The 24,812-nt window shown below is 34.6% G+C and overlaps 2 protein-coding genes across 2 annotated transcripts; one reads left to right on the forward strand and one right to left on the reverse strand.

Moving 5' to 3' along the window:
- Positions 1-983: 983 nt before the first annotated feature.
- Positions 984-14,607, forward strand: dUTPase (Deoxyuridine triphosphatase). Its single transcript, XM_085956691.1, has 3 exons — positions 984-1,204; positions 2,321-2,457; positions 13,793-14,607. The coding sequence occupies exons 1-3, from the start codon at positions 1,101-1,103 to the stop codon at positions 13,993-13,995; spliced, it is 444 nt and encodes a 147-aa protein (XP_085812817.1). The 5' UTR covers positions 984-1,100; the 3' UTR covers positions 13,996-14,607.
- A 1,386-nt stretch (positions 14,608-15,993) lies between these two features.
- On the reverse strand, positions 15,994-17,519 carry Blos4 (biogenesis of lysosome-related organelles complex 1 subunit 4). Its single transcript, XM_085956616.1, has one exon. The coding sequence runs from the start codon at positions 17,404-17,406 to the stop codon at positions 16,936-16,938; it is 471 nt and encodes a 156-aa protein (XP_085812742.1). The 5' UTR covers positions 17,407-17,519; the 3' UTR covers positions 15,994-16,935.
- Between the last annotated feature and the right edge of the window lie 7,293 nt (positions 17,520-24,812).

Below are 24,812 nucleotides of genomic sequence, written 5' to 3' on the forward strand. Positions count from 1 at the left end.
GAATCACAGAATTATTTATGTAGGTACCTGCATTCATCGCTAGCCTGGTGATGAGCCTTATCGATTAAGCTGCCGAATAATTACTAACCCCACCAAAGAGGTGGGAGTCTTTCATCTCTTTGACCCCCACGAAAATTTTCTAACAGCAACTGCCGGTTTGAGGTGTTATTTCAAATTCTGTGTTTGAAGTTCCAAATAATGTAAAAGAAGGTAGCTTAGCATTAGCATTAGTAGCGACCGCCTGGCCCGATCGTCTGCTACGATCTCCCTTTGAAAAATCACCCCTCAAGGCACCGGGAGGTCGTTTCCTGGGAGTCGTCAACAGATCAGATGACTAAAAAAATCACGAGACTGAGCGATGTTTTTAAGGATTTTACGAATTTGACGCAGCGATTCTGTACACTTAGAGCCCCGAGTGCAATGTTCTTTAAATTTTAAAATCCAAACATACCTAGGTGAGGTACCTTTATATTGATCATGTAACAGGTAACTCACATTTATCTTAATCGCCGATTGTCTGCTATGATCGTCTCCCGACCGACGATTACCGTGTGATCTTGGCCATCTTCGACTCGACTATGACCAAAATCGACAATTGAGCTATGCGTGAAAAATAGAAATTATTCTATTTTGTTCATGACTCTAGGAAACGATCTAAAATGACATTTCACGATCAGGGGTGACAACGCAGACAATCGGCTTGAGAGTCTGCCCGTGTAATTTGAGCTTTAGTAATTATTATTTCCTTTTGATTTTTAACTAGAATTTTTCATTTTCAAAATGATTGTAGGTAGCTAATCATTGATATATAAATAGGTTGGCAAAAAATACCCATTAAATAAATTAGTATTTATACTACTAAGTATACAATGTGTTCTAGTATCACTAGACAAATCTATTTGATGGTTCGCCATAAATCGTAAAAGAGGATGAAGAAGTCGCTACGTCATTGTGGCAGATTTGGCGCCAATTTGCCAGAAACAGCCGAATGAGAAGCTCAAACGTGGTTTCGTAATTTGTCTTGTCGATTCGGAATTAATTCTATCATTAATTATTTTTTCGTATTTGTGGTTTCTGTGATATAAAAGCAACAGTAGAAAATGCCTGCAGAAACAAATGTCGTCCTGCGATTCGCTAAGCTGTCGGAAAAGGCATTTCCACCAATAAAAGGATCTGAGCGGGCAGCCGGCTTCGATTTGCGAAGGTTGACATAATTCATTTCTCATAACATGTAGAATTTTTTCGTGTTTGAATTTTACTCACATTCTTTGAGTATTTCATATGGAGAGTTTCGATTTCCTTTATTCAGTAAAATCCATATTAGGTATCAATTATCGTGGCACAGCCCGGTGAGGGCTCAGGGCAACTCGTACAATTTCTGAAGCTCAAATCAGAGGAGTCGTGGTCTGTCTCATTTCTGTACTACATCGTCGGCCTGACATTAGTTTTGTCTAGCTGTATCTTGGTTTTTCTGGATAATTGCTTTGATTTATTCCCTAAACCATATTATAAACATGTTTATAGTGTTGTCTGGTCGGCAGCCCATACAAATTTAGCATGACCGGTATTATAGTCGGGAGACTAAATGTTTTGTTTTTGTCTGATTTTTTTTGGGCTGATTATGAATCTTCCGGAAGCACTCTGGCACCCTTGGGCAAACAACGCCAACTTGGTAAAATGGCGGCTCCCACCAGGTGGTCTTGGAACTCATTAACATCTGCGTATAATGCCTAGTCCAGACCAAGATATATCGGTTCAGAGAACATTATATCAGAATTGTTTCCGAAGATTTAGGTACATTTGACATGTTCTGATACAATTATTGTCCCATGTATTTTAATTTTTTGACAAGGGATGGAAAACATTGTTCATCCGGATATTCTTGGTCCGGACTAAGCTTATTTTACACGCGAAACTTTACTGCTGGCAGTACATATTGTCGCAACCCTAAAAATAAAAGACAAATCTAAACACTAATTGCCTGAACACATTACTATCGCGTCACATGCTGCCATTCTGAGATAAAGGTAGTGAATCACTACCTCTATCTCAGTGTAATAGTATGTGATGTGATGGTAATGTGTTTTGCATGAATGAAAAAAAATGAACAGCTTCTGAATTTTCACACAGTAATTATAACTTGCGCGCATAAGCATAGATTGATGGTGGTGATTCAGAATGATTGGTGTGACAATTGGCATTCTTGTGTGTAAACAGTTATTTTCACTTGTATTGCTGGCATTAAATTCTAGCACGTGCGCAGATGCTATAACATCAGAAGTCAACGCACATGCATCAAATTGTTTTTTTATTATTTCAGTGCATACGAGTGCGTCGTTCCAGCAAGAGGCAAGGAAATGGTGAAAACAGACTTGCAGATTGAATTGCCTCATGGATCTTACGGTAGAGTCGCACCCCGGTCTGGACTGGCCGTGAAAAACTTCATTGATGTTGGAGGTAAATGTTATAACATGATTATTTACAAAATTAATTGTAACAGTTTTCTCACTCATTAAAATTGATAAAGTCAATCTCCAATCATAAGTCTGTATCATTCAACCTGAATCAAACAAACAAAATGGGACGGTTTGGTTTGGGACTGTTTGGTAAATGTCCACGGAAACGCTTTTCTGACGACTAATTAGTGTTGCCAGTACTTAAAATTAATACATAACATATAAGTCTCTAAAACAGAAACATATTTATTGAAACGTCAACTTGTTATGAAATTCTAACCTCCTATCGTCGTCTACAATAATACAAATTCGTATTCATTCATTTTAAATGTACAAAATATAAAGAATGCTTCGTGAATAGGTAGCCATTTTTAATAATTATTACTTTTGATTAAAGCTTTTTATAATTGACCACTTGTTCATGTCGACAGTATGATTTTGTGACTTGAAATTCGTTAGGTAGGTAATATAAAGATCATTCCGGGTTGATTTAACACAGTTTGCAGCTTTGAATCTCCGTTACAAAATATAAATAAAATCAAAATAAATTCTTGGTTTGACATAATAATTTTAGCAATGATATTAAATCAAACTCTGCATAGAAAATATGGCTGGATTTTGAGATAATAAGACCAAAAGCGGCGTCTTGTTCGCGTATGGTACTAAAATAATATGTATTGATTATTAATCTATAATATACATAATTCAAGTAAACTTCTATGATGTAAATGTCTAACATATTAATATAAACACCTCATGATACATAAATGGATCGTGGATGGAAATATGGATCGTCCGAATCGGTTTGACGTTTCATGTTAAACCATTTCTGATGATCCGAGAACGGTTTGATTTTCAATGATACACTGAACCCAACGTCAAATCTCAAACCATATCCGGTCTACTTTCTACTCATACAATTTGTACGTATATTGTCTATGGTTTAATTGGATTTGTTTCGTTCAGGTTGAAAGATACGAACCTCATAAATGCTGTTTTATTTTGTTCTTATACGAACACAACTAAAACCCCCTACATATTTTAATTTGGTTTGGATCCGGACAGTCGGGCCGATTGTGTGTTGCCTAACAATAATTCTGTCACACGTCTGAGCCATCCGACTAACTAAATCATTTCTGTAGCATTGTCAGAACCCCACCTGATCATTAGGGCTTATACTCCGGTCAGTGTTGCCAACCGTACTATAATTTTTAATCCGCAAAAAATGTAAAATACTATAATTTTGAAGGATTCGAGACGAAAAATATTCCTGTACTTACTATAGTTTTTTCTGAAATACTATAATTTTTACCCTTTTGTACTGTAATCAACATAGAAAAAGATGGCAACACTGACTCCGGTGCAAGTAGATATAGCTCTATGGTCCAATGAAAACATGTAAGACGTAAGACAATTATGTCTGTAAAATTGTGTAAGTATTATTTTTCTTTATTATGGTTTGGTCTGGGCAATTTGTTTTCCATGTTGTCCATTTGTTGTGCACCATTTATGTAGAACCTCCATCGTTTGCCACTGGTTCATATCCTCTTGCGTCCTGGGGTCGTCGTGCGTGGACTTAAATTAATTACTACTGATTTGAAATGATACTTAAACCACATTTGACTTCAGTGGTCTAGTTCAGCAGTCCCCAACTGGTGGTCCGTGAGAGAATTTTGGTGGTCCGCAGAGTTACTTGAATATATTTGCAATTTTCGTATTTATTAAAAAGTCTTGTTTTGCAATTTTAGCCTTATTACGTCGTCAGTCCATATTCAATGTGTTATAGAAGAAATAAATTGAATAAAGTTTGCTGTTTGGGATAAAATAAAATGCAAATATCTATACACTGATATTATTTGTAATTCTTGTACACAAGTAGAATTCATATTAATTTAATAATTGAGTCGCTTAGAATCATAACTCACATATTCCAAAAATCAAGTTTTGAGTTAATCGCTAAAAACCAACAGAGCACTATTTTTTGTAATTAGAAGAACAGTATTGAACTCCCTTGAATATTAACGAGTGAGAGAGTCGAATAACTTTCTTTTTTTTTTTTTAAATATATATACCTAATACCCCTAACTTCCAGACATACAGCATACTATGAGAAATAGAGCTCCCCGATTAGTTAGGAAGGCGTTGGTGACAAAACTCTATTCTTTGAAATATGCGAGATATTACACCAACAATGAACTTTGTCAACGATTTTCACATGGTTTAAATTGACTTTTAATACTCAACTATTTTTCGGTATATAGATTAATTCATTTAGAATCACTTGGCATATTTAACTAAAAAACGACAAAATTGCAATATGTGAGTTATGACTCCAAGCGACTCAATTGTATTAATTCTTTTTTAATAAAATGAAATTTTTATAATAATTTTTCTGTCATTATAATATTCACATATCGAATTTTTAACAAGTGTGGAAAAAATGCGTGGTAGTGGTCCACGGGATTCAAGATTTTGAGTTTAGTGGTCTGCACTGTCGAAAAGGTTGGGGACCGCTGGTCAAGTTAAATGACATTTTAAAATAAAGATTCAGTTTGACTTTGAACATATGCAAATCGACACTTTGTGAAAATGGCCGCCGAACGCTCACCTCGCGCATGTAAGTGCTCTTTATTAAATAAATTAATAATTTGTTGAGGTTCACAATGAATCATAGTTATTTTCCATATGCTTTAACTTATGTGTATGTGTTTTTAGTAACGCGTAATTGTGAATTGAAAAATTGCTACACACACGCGTCACTCAAGTCTGAAGTAATACGTTTCACACGAGTATCCGATTGTAATGAGGTTATGTTTTTTGTTTACGTTTAGATGAATTCCTGAATGCTGCCCAAATCGATGAAGTTTTGGAAGACAGCGATTTTGAAGTTGGTGATGGTTATGATTCTGACAATGGCAACGACATTTATATTTTACACGTGGAGGCAGGCGAAGAACCGGAACCAGAGCAAGATGATTCATCCGAGCCCGAGATTTATTCACAACCTTCGACATCGCAGTCTAGGGTTCTTCGCTGGCTAACGAAATCGTAAGTTTACAATGTTCATAATATATAAATTTGTTTCATCTACCATCTAGTGACAAGTCATATACAGTCGAACTTGGTTATAACGAAGAAGATGGGACTGTATTTTGACTCTGACTTCCTCTGAACTGACAGACTTTAGTCTGACTTCGGAATGAATTTGCTCATTATAAGCATTGCTTGTTATATCGTTATATAACATTTTTCGCGCCACATTCTATTTAAGCATAGAATATAAAATATCTGAAAACCATCGTCAAAACCCCGAAACAAGCATGGCATTCATAAACTACAAAAGAAGTTGTTTATTGTAATGAAGTGCTAAACCGCCGGTGCTGGTAGGTACCTACTGACTTCAAAAAGCTTGGATTTTTTACATGCAATTTCAACCATATGCGTGGATACTTTTTCAATGTCAAGACCAATTAGGTACTTAACTAGTGTCTTAAATGTAATCCGATCCCGGCGGCATCGGTCTAGTTAACTGCCCGGTCGAATTTTAGTGCTTAGGGTTGAAAATGTTGTTTTTAAACGATCGACACATTAACAGTTTTGTTCGGTATACCCGAGAAGTAGCTTGTTTAAAAGTGAATAAATGTATGGAGAAAATCATAACTAAAATGTCAACGAATGTTTCCTCATTACATCCGAGATCTCGCTATTTCTGTGATTGTAATAACCAAGTTCGACTGTAATAGTTTCTCTTTCATTACATGCTTTTTCAAAAGAATCAATACATACATGAATTAACTACTTGTAAAAACATAGTTTTGTTTGTGGTCTGAAGAGTTGTCGGATAGAATATTAAACTGAATACATTGTTTCATAATTGTATTTTTCTATTGTTTCAGTATGACTGGTATTGGCCCACAGCTGGACAAAGACCTGGTCACTGTGGGGCATGTCGTCGATAATGTGCTGGAGACTTTTTTCGACTACTTCAGCGTTAGCCTATTTTCTGCGATAGCAGAACAAACTAATCTCTATTCTGCCCAAAAAAGAGATTTACGGTCGGTGAATACTAACATGAAAGAGTTCATAGTATTCACCGACATCCAAGTAATGATGGGCATGCTGAAGTATCCGCAGACTCGAAAAGTACTGGTCATATGATATGAGCTTTCCTATTATAAATTAGGCAATTCCCAGAGACTGGTACTTCGAACTGCGGGACCATTTGTATTTTATAGCTGACAATACTGCCGACCGCACAGGCTCCACAGACAAATTGTGGAAGGTGAGCCCGTTTTTGAACTACGTGTTGAAACAATGCCACACATTGCCCAGACCTGCTCATAACTCCATCGATGAGCAGATGATACCGTTCACTGGCCACTGTGAACACAGACAATTTTCCCAAATAAGCCCAATCCGGTTGGGATTAAAAATTTTGTTCTAGCGGTTAGAGATGGATTAGTTCTAGACTTCCATATTTATGTTGGGAAAGTAACGATATCAGATAGAGATATGAAGCAGTTCGGTCTGGGTGCTAGTGTGGTAAAGTTGCTTTTTCGGGCTCTCCCCAATGGCTCCTCCTGTATCATTTAAACTGATCGATTTTTTACAAGTTTGAAGCTAGCCGATTCGATACTTCAGGACGGAATATTCCTTACTTGAACCATCAGAAGTAACAGAATCGGTAATGTGATAAAAAAGTTAAAAATCGATAAAGAGATGCGCAAAGGAGGTTCGACAGGACGTCAAAAGTCTGTGTCGTTGAGTGGAAAGACAATATGTCAGTCTTATTGCTTTGCACTGCGGTCGGCAGTAGCCCTGTTGGCACCTGCACGAGGTGGTCAAAAAGAGGATCAATGTCACTCAGCCGGTTATTGTGAACCATTGCAATAAGTCAATGGGTGGCATTGATTTTTGCGATCGGGTGATCGCATCTTATCGAACGGCAATGCAAACCTGCAAGTGGCCGGTACGTGTTTTTTAACCACTTCGTGGACTTGGCGATGGTAAATTGTTAGCTCATGTATATGAGAAATTGTCTACAGGATAATGTCCCCCGAAGGGACACTATGGGCCTGTTATCATACCGAATTCGGTATGAAGGTCACGTAGCCAGCATTTTAACACCGCCAACACGTGGTCGGCCAAGAAAAATGCTACAGCCAGCCTCATCATCGCTGGATGATTCTGTTGGACCACCTTGCAAACAGAGGAATGTTATCCCGCCACCGATCCCTGAAGTCCGCTTGGACACCTTCGCTTCCAGGATTTCAAATCGGCATCACAGTGCAGATATCCTGGATGCAAGTGTCGAACCAGGTACATATGCAATATGTACCTGTGTACTAAATTCTGCTTTGAGTTGTATCACACAGTGTATGGCAGGGATGGCTCTTGTAAAGGAGCAAAAGTCCAGTGCACCTTCGTGTTAAGGCTATACCTCAGCTGAGGCATGGTCTAAAAAGATCGTGACTAGGCCGGAACTAAATGACGGAAGCCGAACGAAATATAATTTATCATAAAAGTTAAACATGCGTCCTTTTTATGTTATGTTTATTATTATATTCGTAATAATAATAGTATATTCATTGACATTTTTTAAGTACATACGTAAAGTTTTTAGTCATCTTTACACGATTTAAGAATATTTTCATCCAACGCCATGACAAAACGAATCGACGTGCAGACGCCTCGACTATCGCTCTCCGAATGACAACACGGCCGTAATTTTGTTCTGCAATCTACATACAATGTTGAAAATTATTTGCCGTTTCACCTATGTACGCTCTTAACGAATACATAGCAGAAAAGTGTAAGCAAATGTGGTGTATGTATGTAGGAACATGAGCCAGGAGTTCATAAGATAAGTGACAGATTGGTGTCGTCTGTCCAACAGCCGAAAAGTTATGATTCCCATACCAGCATTTGAAATACCTACTTATTGATGTATAACATTGAGATTAAATACGCAAATACACATGATTGGTGGTATTATATACATCTCATTGTGGTATCAATAATGTTGACATTCACTTCCGAAAACACACGATATCTCAGCACGAATACGAGTTTCTTGCCATGTCAATAAAAAATATACGAATTTTGTACCTACCTAGAGTCAATAATTGATTCAGTCAGCTACTGACAATGCAACGGTAATATTATATAAAGTTTATAATATTAAGGTGATACATCAGTGAAACCATTTACTTTAAAAAGAAAACATGTCAATGAATATATTATTATTGTTACTGATAGAACAATAAAAAGAACATTAAATGGATTCATGTTGGATTTATATGACAAATTATATTTCGTTTGACATGCGTCATTTGTACCCGTGACCCGCAATCCGCGCATCGCCTAGCCACGATCTTTTTAGACCGTGCCTCAACTGAGGTATAGCCTTAAGATTAAAAGACGATATCCAAAATATAATAATGTATATGAGTTAGCCTGTTTTAAAGTTGCCGCGCATTCCTTGCAAAAAATACTGCCAACTCCAGCGCGCGCATCCGCGACCGTATTTTTAAACTTAGTGAGCATGATCGAAATTATTCTGCCTGAAACTTATTTGTGACGTCATACCAATACGAATTTCATAATGGAATACATTTGTGACGCATTCAAATATGGGATATTTTATAAACCGTTTAATGTTGCTGTCCTCCCGCTCGAGATCGTCGGATCACTGCTTCGGCTGCTGCTTACGAACATTACTGAATACGAATATCTCCTTGAAATGTTCGAGGTCACTGGTCAGTTTGCGTACTTTTTTTGTGCTAGTAAGTTCGTTAACTATTTGCAGCATTGACCAGTGAATAATGTCATTTTCAGTTGAATATAGTAAAGACAATCATCGCGATTTTCCAAAACGACTCAAGATTAGTGCAGCGGGACGCACTACACCATGTTTAGATTTAATTCAAAAGTGTACAGTTAAAGGCAAAGTGATAAATCGAAAATTTTACGCGGAAATGTATACAAAAGTGCCATGGTTATGCGGTTTTTCATATCTAAATACTGTTTTATGTTTTCCGTGTCTGTATCGTGTTGTGATAATGGAAAGAAGTGTTTCTGCTAACACAATGGTCCAGAATTTTTTTTGCTAATTTACGAGCATTTCCAGTTTTTTTTTCGAGATCTGCGAAAAGAACTGATATTTTGAAAGAAATAATTCTTATAAAAATACCATCAGCACCGACAACTAGGTAGAATTTTAATATAAGAACGGTAACTGTTGTGCAGACTTATCGCGAACAGTTAAATGAGTGTATGGAGCACATTTTAGAATCAGTAAATTTAGACGTTGATACTATAAACCAAGCTGGAATGCTGTTACGATATTTAAATGATGATAGTTTTAATTGTTGGTTAGATTTTTTTGCCAATAATATGCCCACTGCGATATACTTTTTAAACAACTTCAATCGAGATCAAAAGATATATAAGAGATTTATAAAGTTATTGAACATTTTACACTTACGTAATTAATAATACATTACAAATTCATCCCACGAAAAAACACCGACCGAATGATCTACCACATTCCATGATATGTCATGAAGTATGCAATACTATAGTGAACTAAGCTTAAGATCGTTTCGAATACCATGGTCATTTAGTAATATCCAAATTGTTTGCTAGTGAAAAAAATCCGATTACCATAGAAATTTTCCAATTATAGATTTTAATACGGCAATGGCAACATACGATTTCATTGACAAATTGAAACTTAAAAATGAACTAATTGTTTTATACAGACGAGAAGATTTTTACGTCACCGATTGCAAATAATTTGTACAATACCGATGACTTCAGTGGAAAGTAAGCGTTGCTTTTTAACTTCAAAAAGTATAAAATCATTTTTGAGAAATACCATGTCTCAAGACAGGTTAAATGCTCTTGCGATGTTAACACTCCCGTTGCCACGATGGTCTCGCAGTTTAGAAATGACCTAAAATCATAGATACCCCACTTATTATTATGTATATAAACGTCTACTTTTAGCTATTTGTAGATAAAATATTTAGGCATAAAAAGAAAAATATGTAGGTAGTTGAATTGAATGTCTTATATGTAAAATTAATCATTTTTCGAAAGTCTAATCAATATTTTGATAAGACAGTGACAGGGCTATCTAGAAAGATATACGTTAGAGAAACGCGCATAATAGTAATGTAAACATGAGACACTATTTTAAAATGTCATTTGTTAGTCAGAGATAGAAATGTATGTCTTTGTTCAACATAATTCTGTGAAAAATGCATTCAGTGATAGCCTCCCATAATATATCGAACCTTGAAGTTTACATTTTTCAAATACATCTGACGATAAACGCCAGAGCAACCTTTAACGCAATGTTATTAATGTTCATTTTTCCGTGTTAACTTCGCTACATGTGGCGTTTTTTCACAAACAATTGACAAAAAGGGTCCATTGCCATTGACCATAATTCTAGTAATAAAATAATAAAGTAATAAAATCTCTCTCCCCGGATTTAGAATACGGACCCTTGTTGCAAGGTTGTGTAAGGATTACATCAGTTTGTGGGACACAAGCAATTGAAAAAAATCTCGAGCGGGCTAAATAAAAACAGCACAGCATGTGGCGTGGCGTATTCACATGTTCTACATGTTTATACTACGAGTATTATCATATTAGGCAATGCAATATGTTAAATATTGGCGAGGGTAATATTATTTCATTCTGTTTTAGAATTTTAGGAAAATAATACAATGCGATAAATTTCATAATATTGTTGTACCTACCCATTCAAATGTTGTATTCAAACCCAAATGTTAAACCCGTTTAAATAAATACCCTGCATTGAAATCAGACAGCTACAGAAAATGTAGGTATGTTCTAATGACTGGCATCAATAATAATATATTTGTATTTATTTATTATCGTTAACTGTAGCTTTGTAAATTGCGGTGCGGTGTAGTTAATACGATATTCTAAAATATCCTTTTTTTGACGATATTACTAATACCTACCTATATTAGTTTTTTTTTAATTATAAAAGATTATAAATGAGACATTATTTTGTTGGTCCATGGTTGAACCGTAATAAATTGTATTGTCGTCGTAAATCACTAATAATAGCTTTCTTCCGAAAATAATATTGAGTCAGCAAATGCAATTCAAGTGCAACTAGGTAGTACACGTGGAGTTTCTTTTGTTTATGAAGTAGACACACAGTTGCAAAAAATATTTTATAGTGTTTGCAGTTACCTATGTTCAAACTTTCCCGTCGGAAAAATCGGTATAATACCTTTTAGTAGGTACAATGAATATTTACTTTTTTTTTTTTACATTTGTATCTCTTAATTTTATAAGTACCAATAATAAAATTATAAAGTAGGTACCTACTTACATACCTAATATGTAAATAAATAATCATAGTTAACCTGTTGTGTTTACATGATATTGTGTTATAATATTATATATTATTAACTATATAATATAATATGTCCATAAGATCGGTGGATTTTAGGTAGGTACAAGAAATTCATTTTAAGATTACTGAATCATTCTAATTTCATAAGTACTTACCAAATAATATTATTATATAAATAAATATGATCATACTCAATCTGATGTAGGTATATACATAATATTATACTATTATTTCTTAGTGGTGAAGTGTGGAGGTAGGCTGTCAAGATCCGACATAAATAGTGCATTGTGAGTCATACGTACCTATTTGTTTTTCTTGAACGAGTACTACAATAATTTACATAGTATGGTGTTGGATAGTTTTAAAAAATCAGATAAACCCAGCCAAAATAAAACCATAATAAGTAGTTTCGGTACGCTTTGGGCAATCCGACAATTTTGTGCACACTTTTTCATTCATACTTATTTCTTTTCGTTGAATATAAAATACATAATATTATTACACGTCATGTTGTTGGTATTTTTTAACTCTTCAAGTGAAGCGCCTAGTTTCAGAAGCCCCTAAAAAGGTTTTCATAAAATTTTGAGTTTGATATATATTTAGATATATGTTTTTGTCCACTATATATTGGACAAAATGTAAGCAATAAAACTTAATGTGTTCATTAACATATATCGAAGCCAATATTATTTCATAATATGCTTGGTATCTATTATTTTATGTGGCGAACGTAATAACGAACGCCTGCACTCGTGCTAGTCTACCTTACAACACCCTCGTCCGCTTCGGATGAATTAGCCATCCCCACTCTCCGTAAAATGCCAGCGTGTGTTCGTTGTTCCATTTAAAACAGATCGAGACACACCGTGGTTTGGTTATGACGTACATTTATCGATGTCCGATTATTATACACGATTATAAGATAATTGCATGTGATATACACAGAATAACATGTTAAACGATGACTAAATAGTATTTAAAAACATACTTTACCTTTTGAAGCAATCAATTAGCTTTTAAAATGCCTTAAAATGCCAAATTTCTATCGGAACACTGAGTGGACGGCATGGGAACAGACGTAATTTTTTTACCATGGTAAGGGAAAGGTTAAATATCGAATAAAAAATGATATCGTCAATGTCGGACTTCAATATTCGTGTAATCGACGTATTTTCAAAATCCAAAAATCGGAATTCTTGCATAAATAGGTGAGTCTTTTTTTTGCACTCCCTAATATTCTTGTCACCAGCCGCCACTGGTGTAGGCTACAGCTCAAAGCAGTTTTCGATTATGTTAATTTGTAATTTAAGTGTAAATAAATTTAATTAGGCTATTTTTATTGAATTGTTTTCTTCCTTTTAATTGTATTATTTTCTAATAAAAATGTTTTAATTTTTATCAATGTGTTACTCTTCCGTATTATTTTCATATATGTAGTAGTAACATTTATCTGTATTGTTTTCATATATGTAGTACTAACATTTATCTGTATTGTGACCTGGGTTGTACATAATATGTGCACATAGTGTGTTTTACTTAGTATAAAATAAAAAAATATAAAAAAAAATTGTTTTGATATTCCTTTCACATAAAATCATTAAAATAATTTTTCTGATGGCTGGTTCTTCCTTGGGTCTCAAGAGGATATGGTTACAAAAAAACCAATGACAGATTTCACGTTAAATAGATGTCAAACTGGATTTCTTGGATAAGATTTATAGTATTTCCCAAATGGAGGACCTACAATTATTTGTTATAAGTCACTTTTTGTCTTTTGTTCATCTCACTTACATAGTTGGCTGACCCGCTACTCTGGACCCCCAGAAATCAGCCATGTCAGCCTCTACCTTGTGGGTGGTATAACCATTATTGGTATGGTGAATATTACTAATGATTTAAACCGTGTTCTTCAATTGAATTTTTGCATTTACAGCTGGCGTCGTCGATGAAGATTACAGAGGAAACCTCGCCGTAGTACTATTCAATCACTCCGACAAAGACTTCATTGTGAATCCGGGAGACAGAATCGCTCAGCTGATCTGCGAAAAAATTTACCATCCGGAACTTATTGAAGTTGATTCATTGACGGAAACAAAGCGCGGGGAGGGAGGATTTGGATCGACCGGAATACAATAAACTGTCTTTAATACATGGAATCTCAATTTCACCACATTCATCCATAATACCTCAGCAATTGCTTATTTAGTTTTAGTTTCATCATTACCCCAATTTTTTTATTTTGAATCTTTGAGAAAAATATTGCCACGCTTAATTTTTTAAAAACCATGTTATTTTTAATGTAATAATTTTCTAACATAAAAATAGTATTTTAAAGATAGTCATTGGTCAATAATGTCCGAAAACACATCAGATATTGCTGAAGTTAACTGAAAATTGAATGTCTGTTTTAGAAGGATTTGTTATCATTAAGACATAACAGTTGATACTTATTTCATTAGATTTATAGTTCTTACTTTTTTACGTGAATTTATAATAAACAATTTTAATGTGAAAATATTAAATTTTTGGCACAAATAAAAATACCAACATTTTGCGGAATCTTAGCTTTTTTTCCGGTACCATCAGTTGATTGTGATTCATCCAGTGGACATCTAGAATATGTCTTATTATAATTTTTACTTGTAAGTGTGTAATAAAATATCTTTTGTACACGATGTATTCATATCAGCTCATTTTGTTACTGAAGTTTATTATTAATAAAACTTGTCTATGTTAGACACAAATAAATTGACTTGTCTATTAATTTATGATATTCTTTCAATTGAGGCAGTTCCCATTAAATTTGTGTTCCCTGGGTGTACTGTAAGAAGATACGATTCATGAGTTGAGAAATATGGGATATCCTTAAACACACATAAAGAATGTTATTTTCAATGTGTATTGTAATAATTATTATTAAAGTTTGTCACGTCAAGTAAACGCGCAATATTAGTCATTTGAGGACACTCATCGTGTTTGATGACCTGTCATAAAGTAATACACCGAATCTGGCTTCAAATCATATCCATGGCAACTGGCTTTCACATTTCTATCTTATTAACCTGTTGTGTGATAAATTCAAATTATTTCAAGGTTCGTTTCTTTCAACATGAACGAAACAAATCAAATTAAACCATAGACAATATACATACAAATTGTAGTTGACCGGAAATGGTTTGAGATTTGACGTTTGGTTCAGTGTATCATTGAAAATCAAACCGTTCTCGGACCATCAGAAATGGTTTGACATGAAACGTCAAACCAATTCGGACGATCCATAGACTAATGGCAATCTGTCAAAGTGTTGATAAGCATTATTCGGCATTTAAATATCGTGAGGTGTTCATATTAATATGTTAGATATTTACACCATAGGAGTTCACTTGAATTATATGTATTATAGATTAATAATCAATACCTATTATTCATAAGTAACCATACGCGAACAAGACGCCGCTTTTGGTGTTATTATCTCAAAATCCAGCACTATTTTCTATGCAAGTTCGATTTAATATCATTACTATAATTATTATGTCAGACAAAGAATTTATTTTCATTTTATTTATATTTTGTAACGGAGATTCTAAACTACAAACTGTGTTAAATCAACCCGGAATGATCTTTATATTACCTAACGAATTTAATATGTTCGATTGTCGTCTAAGTCACAATATCATGCTGTCGACATGAACAAGTGGTCAATAATTATGAAAAGCTCTAATCAAAAGTAATTTTTAAAAACTCGTCATACCTATAAATCTTATAAATTAACTAAATGGCTACCTATTTATGAAGCATTCTTTATATTTTGTATATTTAAAAGGAATGAATACGACAGTTTGTTAAATTTGTATTATTGTAGACCACGATAGGAGGTTAGAATTTCATAACAAGTTGACGTTTCAAATATGTTTCTGTTTTAGAGACTAATATATTATGAATTAATTTTAAGTACTGGCAACACTAATTAGTTGTCAGAAAAGCGTTTCCGTGGACATTCTACCAAACGGTTCCAAATCAAATAAATCCAACGTGCCATTTGATTCGTTCAGTTCAGGTTCAATGATACGAACTTTCAGAAAACAGGAAACAATAGTTTTATTTAAAATCTAATATTGAAACAAGTTTTCGTGTAAGATTTATAAATTTATTGTGTCCTAATTGTTAATAATTTAAACCTAATTTCACAGTTTATGCAGAATATGATATGCAAATAAATGGTACATAAGAAATGTCTTAGAATTACGATACATATTATGATAAAAAATTAACAATAGTTTTCTAAGTTAAAAGAACTCTACGGGTAGCACATGTAATTTTTAAATTTCTGTGTACATAAAAGCTGTTTGTTTACTACTGTATCTGGACAATTGGCTGCACAGATAGGCAAAGCTTATTCAAAAAAACTCTCCCTCCACTGATATTCAAGAAAATTATCAACCATGAATCACACAGATAACAGTAAATGAATTATTTCGTTATTCAATACTCAATATATGCAAGACTTAAGAATGTTTAATTATATTATGTATTCTTGTAAATACATCATTTTGAAAAACTTCAAAAAAACATTTATTAGAAAAAATCCCAGAATAAAAGTATACGTATTATTCTTTTTAACACTGGAAGCCAAGAGGCCCAATGACAGTAGTTAAAGTTAGTAATAAAAATGGAACATTCATAAACACCAAGACTTTGAGAAAATCACATGAATATTGTTGTGATTTCACGGGAAACGATCCCCGGATGAAAGGCATTACACACTAGACTACGAGGGCCGACAAGTTAAAACGATTAGAACTCAAACTCATGTTTTGTGTAAAGACAGCATAACAGTGCACTCCAAGTTATGCAATGACAAAAAATATCAACTTTAATTTAGAATAAATTCATTTGGCTGAAAACTTCAAATGCATGCAAGATATAAATAATTCAGAAGGTAATATTATATATAATCAAAATAATAAGAATATAAAGAACTGGAAATGCAATACATCTTTAGCCATAGGAATGAGTGAAGCCAATGTTATGCAGTAATTAGGCAATATATTTGCAGTCTACAAAAAGCAACAATTATTATTCATTAACATTGAAATAATCTGAAGTCTTGAACGTATTCGGGGCTGTATAGTTAAAGTTTTCTGGTCGATTTTCGGTCGGCGATGTCGGTAAATCCTTGGTAATCTTACTTAACAGAGGTTTGAAAAGATTCTTGAGTTTATTGTCCGGGATTCCAATTTGGCCTTCCGCAATTTCGACGTGCTTTTCGATTAAATTTAAATCACTGTTGACTTTGCTCACAAACAATTGCAGAGCGTCAATTCTCCTGCTCAAATCGTCGACTTCTTGTCGGCATTGGAAAATTTTGGTAAAAGCGTTCGACGAATATTCTTGGCTCTCTCCTTCCACCACTTTCATGAGGCTTTCAAATTCTTCAAGCCTCGTTAACATTTCGTCGACCGTTTCGTGTATCGGTTGCAGTTCTTTTGATATGTCTATTTTTAAATACTTCGCATAATCGTTAGCGACTCCGTTAATCATTTTCATCACTTACTTGAGACTTGATTAATTTATTTTGACGCAATTTCACTAATTCGACGTTTTGAGAAAAATTTGATTATCACGACGTTGACACTGTTGACAGTTCTTTGACGTTTACTCGGGTTCAGTGGTGCCATCTTTTCAAAGTGGAATTATAGTACAGAGCCTTCAAAATTATAGTATTTGGGGAAAAAATATAGTACGCGTTGTCATCTGTTGAAAATGTATCGGTTTTTTGTTTCTCAGAAAAAAAAAACGGAGAATTTGAGAAACTCCGAGACCCTTTTTTATTTCGGTACCTCTTTCGACCAAAAATGCTTACCGAAGAATTCAAGAAATTTCATTTTAAACCAAAGTCAAGGGATTTATTACGTTTTTCGAGAATTTTTTTTTCAAAGTTCTCCAAATCTTCTTATATTGCGAAGTAATAGCACTTTGCACCAATTTATCGAACAGAAATAACGAAATTTTAGTACTGTTTACATATTATTTCAGATATTCAGAATTATAGTATTTTGGGCGTACTATACCTGTTTTATATCGTACATAGTACGCGGACCAAAATTATAGTATAAATACTATAATTATAGTACGGTTGGCAACACTGCTCGGGTTTCCATTATTAAGGTTTCTGAAAATAGCGTAAAAAATAACAATTCCCAATCTCAATGACAATCTCAGAAAAATAAAATTATACCCACAATGTGAATTTCTTTAAAATTATTACAGGCAATAATATGTAGATGTTTCTAGATAGTACATCGAACATGTTTTACTCACGATCTCCGACGCAAAAGCGTTACGACAAATAGGCGTAGAATAAGTGCAAGAACGTAGTGGTTGCGCGGCGGCGTCTTGCGAAACTCAAACGTATAACCGTGTGTAAAATGTTTGTAGACAGTGTCTTTTTTGGGGCATAATACACACGGTTATACGTTTGAGTTTCGCAAGACGCCGCCGCGCCGCGCCCGCCCAATTACTACGGCCGAGCACTAACTATAGACGCGCAGCCCGCACCCCGCCCCGATTACTTACGCTCGTAAATTATTTGAACTGGTCATTTCAAAAACCCCATAACTTACAGAAATCAAATTTTTCAAGAGAGATAAAAAATCTTGTATTCTCTTGTAAAAAACTCATCGAAAGCTGTAAAATAATATATGGAGCATTTGAGATCTAAAATAAATATGAAATTTTATCTAATTTAATGGCAAAATCTGTTTTAATATCTTGTAATTATGTTGTTTTCGAAATGAACACGTGGAATACCGTTATAATTGATAATTAATTTCAATTTAAAAAGAAATATTTGATATAGATTATGCAAGTTTAGTATTTTAGATAAGTAATAAGTTCATCAAAAAAATCAATCAATCGTCGTTTTCAGTTTCTATGGTTTGCCACTGGAAAATCGTTTCATAAAAAAGGATATATTTTTCTCAGGAATATACTGCCGAAGTTTTTTCTAGTCATTTAATTTTTGTTGTACTGGATCTTTCTATGTGAGAAGAATACTCATATACAGTATTGATCCTATCTTGACGCCGGATTAAGTGCTTTGCAGTATCGAAATCCCTATCACAGGGAAGAAATGAGTGACCCCGCATTGGTACAACATGAATAATACTTTGAAATATTTTGTGTCAGTCAAAGTAAGAAAAAATCAAAACCACAGTCTGAAAAAATGTACAGTTCTGTAATTTCCTAGAGTACAAATCGATAAATGTAGTCCATCCAGGGCTCGAAATGGAATGGAACGAACCGGAGCGCCGTTCCGGCTCGTGAAATTTGTAAAATTATCGCTCCGTCTCGGAAAAAATATGTTGCCCATCTGAGCTAGATAGGCTATAGAATAGAAAATCTGACACACTTATTTTTATAAAATACACATACGATTTGATGACTATGTAAATATCTTCAGAAAATTTGTCGAGCGCTCCGCTTCGTAAACTTTTCCATTTCGAGCGCTGAGTCCATCAAAACTGTGCACACTTCATTTGGCTCTTTTTTGCTAGTCCTTCGTGGTAGCAATACAATCCTGCCTTATTTGACTTAAGGTTGTGTATAAAAAAAGAGTTTACCCATAGCTGGCGAAATCATAAATTCATGCACAGGAATATTCAGAACTGAAAGATTTTGCATATAGTCGATGTACGGTAGCTAAGGATAATCCGTGCGAAAACAACATAACTACTACATTTATGTTGTTTTCGAACTGACTTGAAACATGACTTGAAATAAAATCGTGTTGCATATTCACAATTGAGTTGTTTTCGAAGAGAATGATAGGTCTACCCCCAATAAACAATAATCCGCAATAAAAGCATTTTGCCATTTTGTGTCAGTTATGGGGTTTTCGAAATGACTAGTTCATTTTCATTTTACATTCAGTAGCCTACATTCTGTGCGACGTATTGTTCGTCTGTAATTATTGCCTACTTCTTTAGTTTTATTATTGTAATTAGGTACGTAATTTTCAGAAAAGTAAAATTGTTTGAATCCTTTGGGTTCAGTTAAGTACTTTGACTGACACTGCAAGAAGCCATTAAAAATTCAATACCACTCTTAAAAATATTTTGCTGAATCAGGCATTCACATCCTTTTTCTGTCTTATGACTGATACACTGTATCTACGTAGGAACGTCATTAGAGGTGGAAAATCTGGTTGATTCTTTCCCCCAACCCACGATTCTTTACCTATCGTACGCCGGTAATTTTCACTCCTAACTCTTTGGGATTTATCGCTTCTTGTATGATGGCCTTTGTTGATGCGGAATCTTTTATTTGGTCATTTGTCGGGAAAACCAATACTACAGACTTGGTTGGACGTGCTGCAGCGCTTAGACGGGATATAGGTGGTGGGATTGTTGTTTGTTTTACAGCACCAGCATAGGATGAAGTGGAACATTTAAAGGGTTTCATTTTTATGAGTTCCATTGCTTAACGAACAGTTCCTTCATTCGTGGAAATCTGTTGTGCTAGAATAAATTCTAGCAGCTGCTGAATTTTCTGCTGATTCGGCAATTGTTGCGGCAAACATATACATCAGTGTATCCATCTTGTATAGGATTGTTGTTTTTTGTTCCTTTAGGTTTCTAGCTGACTGGACAGCCAGTGCATCCTTGATGATTCAGCAGTTCAGTGGGATTTATTTTTGAGCATATCTTGATACTGTTTGCTTCTGAATGAGTTGGAGTTCTCTTAACAAGCGTATTGGGGGTGAATAGTGAGTCTTCTCTCAATGAAGAAGAGTCATCCCGGGCGTCGCTATTTATGAGTCGGCGTCGTGGAGAACGCCGCTTCTTCAATTAGGTGTCACTCATTTTTTTATGCGTAATCGAGTGTGAGACCTTTCTCAGTGAAGTTGATAACCCCTGTTCGACTGCTACTGGTGCGGTGGTTATCGACACTAATGAGCCAACATTTTATTGCACTAGCACTTAATTGGAGATTAATACCATAGATAACAGACGTATATATATATATAGGTACCCACTAGAAAAAAATATATTTGAAAAAAATACGGAACTCGACGGGATTTGAACCCGTATAGCCATTGGTGGCCAAACCGTGCATTAACCATACGAAATAGTTTATTAAAAAATGTTCAAGTAGACGTTATAAGTACTAACATATTGTAAGCAAGCTTTACATGACGTTTTCACATGTAGTTATTCTTGTTTGTCAAACTCAAGTCTTTCATTTGCCAGGGTTTTAAAGAGGGTTAACAACCCCTGGATTGAACGCTCTTACATTTAAGCATCACTGAACTAAGAAACGGAGGCCAAGATAAATTGTATATCTACCTAAAATAGGTACTAACTAACTTAATCAAAAGCGGAGGCCACCTACTAGCTTCCGCTCTTTCTCATGCATATTATTGCACGTGACAATTAACAGAGGTGTGTATTCAATTAGCATATGATTAAAAATTACAGGATGCATCATACTTACCTACTTTACTCTTTTATGAGATGTTTTCACTACCTTATCATAGAATTATATACATATGGACAAACAATACGTGTCTGTACATGAATGTACCTACCTAATATGTATGTTAAGAATACGTATTATTTTTATTTTAAATTTTTAAATTCATTAATCCCTGCCTAAACGAAACTCTAATAGATGACAAGTATTATTCTATCTATAAAATATTCAAAGTTCTGTGCGACTCAATTGGACAATTTCACATATATTATTTTATAGATAGGCGACTATTTTTTTTACTACATAATATGATGGCTTGGCTTTGCAGGGTTTAATTGAATTTTATAAACTAACCAACACCATCTGTAAATTGTAGTCTTATTTCAATGAAAACAAATACATAAGACTGACAAAGTTTAGTGTGCACTGTTTACCTCCACCCTTCGCCACTGCTACAGTGCGACAGAAGTGCCCATATTTTACAACGTTTTTATTAGCTCGTATTCTTGTTTGTCCGGTGGTTGTTTGTCCAGTACAAATTTTGCAATTGATTTTTAACTAACTTCCCGACTAGCTAGACATTTGAAACTTTTAGAATATATCAGAACACGATGCCAATGCATTAATTGAATACTTTTAGCCATGTTTAAGCAGAATTGAATTCATTTTCAGTTAATTCTGTTTTGTATGGGAAGTTATTTCAGAAAAATCCGTAAACAGTAAAAGACTATTATTGGTTTCTAAGGGGGTGGTCCTAGCAACTAAATTATTAATGTATACGTGCGTTACTATGGAAATCAAAATGAAATGTCAAAATGACATTTCAGTACGTATTCTATATTTGTTTGTTTTTTATTTATTTCATATCAAGTACAAGTTTGAGCATATTGAGCATAATAATTCAACAGAAAATTAAAAATGTTGTATATAAAAAGTTCTTTTTATCTTGTAATTATTTTTAAATATCTCATACTGCAATGGCAATGTCTTACCTGATTCCAAATACATCCGATTAGAATCTCCAATTGGACTGTGTTACCAACCGTTGTGGGTAACCACCTTGTATACGGAATTGCCGCGAGTGATATCCATGTTATTTTGAATCAATAAAAATAAAGTCATGTAGACATTGTAATTGTTTTTGGTATAAGGAATGTGAAGTTCTCTCGCGATGCCGGTTGGTGTTGGTTGGTTGAAGAGTCCACAGATCGATACGCGTTGCGTGATGCAAGTTGATGGGTCGTTGTATGTTCGGCCGTTGCATTTGTTTGTTTCGAGTAATTGATATAAACAAGTTTTTATTTAAATACGTTGATGAATTTAAAAAAATATTTTTCTTAAGAAAGAAGGCTTTAAATAATTTTCTAGTATTAAATCTTCGCCACTGGCGTACCATTGCTAGGAATTGTTCGAGTTTATTTAAGGTGATGAGGGTCCAGAAGAAATTTTTGAGACTCCTTTACTTTCGGCTGTATGGATATTATCCGTGGCGCTATCCGACTGACTTTCTCTTAGGTACGCTTACATACTGTAGCTTAAAATTTAGAAGGGATCTTTATTTAGCTACATATTTTTTCCGACTTGCCAAATGGATACTCTGCCATTCTTGGTGGTGTTGGCTTGTGTGTATCTGATAATTATCTAAGGAGTCGAGGGCATCCGTTGTTTGTTCTCCCAAGATGCAGAACTAACCTACCATTAATAATGCCAATTGGGAGTGCCATAACCATGTTTAATGAAATCGCTTCGGATATTGATATATTCCACTTACATGAGGGTGAATTTTGCTGGACGTTGTTTTATAAGTTTTTACGATAGGGTCTATCAGTAGTTCACTCTGTGTGCTTCTTTCTACTTTTATTTTTGTTATTTTATTTTATTTTATTTCTTAATTTATTACTTATTGTATTATTAACTCACTATTTGAATAATTGTGAACACTTGTCGTGAACGCTTTAAATTTATAATGTGTTTTATTCATTAAGTATATGTAAAATAAATAAATTTGAATTTAAATTGTGTTATAAAAATGAATACATATTACATTTATAATGTATTTATAAAATGTTATCGTTGTAATGTTGTGTTTATAAAAGATTTTGCTTACTAAGTATAAAAATATTTGTTGTTCAGTAATCATTATTAATTTCTTTTATTTTGTTAACTGTCAATTCATGGTGGAACTGCATTGTATTGTTGTTTTTATTTTATAAAACGCAATTTTTTTGTAGTACTTATTCCACTTTTAATTCGCAAAAGTGGAATAAGTACTACAAAAAAATTGCGTTTTATTAAATGAAAACAACAATATAATCAATCATTATTATTTAATTAAACTCTCTACTGACAGGATATCCTTCTTGATTACAGCATTTTTTTTAAAATCTTATCGTATAGTTTTATCTATTACGTTGTGGTGAATGTTTTATAAAATAATATAGTTGTTATTAAATTAGTAGGTACCTACCAACGCATTTGTAAAACAAAAAGATTGTACTCTTGATAGATGCGCTTGAGTAATCGTTCAAATTATCCTAATAACTCGACTACATTGAAGTTAAATTCCCTCCACCAAACCCGCCCCGTACCACCCTCGGTCTTAATCGAGAGTATCACGGGACCCGTCGATTGGTGATGTGAAGCATCTAAGAATTGGCCTGGGAGTGTCCTGGGAGAATATGCCCAAGACTTAGGTTGCTACGCTCAAAGTGAGCTCTGACTGAGTTTACTGAGTTTACTCTAATGCAAAGTGCTAGGGAGAGAAAAAGCACATGGCAATTACTAAAAAGAAAATGAAGCTACTTGTTTATTAAATCAAAGAACGAAGCTAATCATACGGGCAGCAAAATTTATGTGAAGAGATCTTCATGCCCGTAGTAAGACGCCGCAAATTTTTTGAAAGCAAGATAATTGGCCTTAGTAGCAACCAGGTCGGACGGGCCGATGGGTCCAACAGCTGGTTGGACCGACCTGAGCATTTCCTCCCATTCAGAGCACATACTCAGACACTCCCATAGGATGTGGTTGGTATCCTGTATTTCCCCTCCGCATGGACATGTCGGACGGCTTGCCAGCGAATCCACCATGACCAGTCACAAATTGACTGATGTAATGGTCTGGAGTCAGATATTTGGTTATCTCCATTCGCCACTATATGTCTGGAAAAAACGTATAGGTATGTGTGCCGGCCCTTGGTCGATTCGTCCCACTTTCGCTGCCAGGTCTTAATGGCCGCATCGAGCGACATGAGTCTAAGCGATGGTGCCCACAGAACGCGTCGAGCGGGTGAAGTCCGCGTATGCAGTGTTTATTCATAACCATAATCACACGTCTCGTGCCGCGCATTACCCTTCACCTATGTAATAAGCGGCCCAAGCAGCACAAAACAATTATTTTTAAAGCGTCTCTCATAACAAAGCAATAAAAATATTATATTATTTTGGGGCTTGTAATAAATATTTACGACGACATTATTCAAC

The sequence above is a fragment of the Rhyacophila brunnea genome, unplaced genomic scaffold (assembly GCF_057557595.1).
Source record: "Rhyacophila brunnea isolate RB1 unplaced genomic scaffold, BYU_Rbru_1.0 scaffold_6, whole genome shotgun sequence".
In the NCBI taxonomy this organism is placed as follows: Eukaryota; Metazoa; Arthropoda; class Insecta; order Trichoptera; family Rhyacophilidae; genus Rhyacophila; species Rhyacophila brunnea.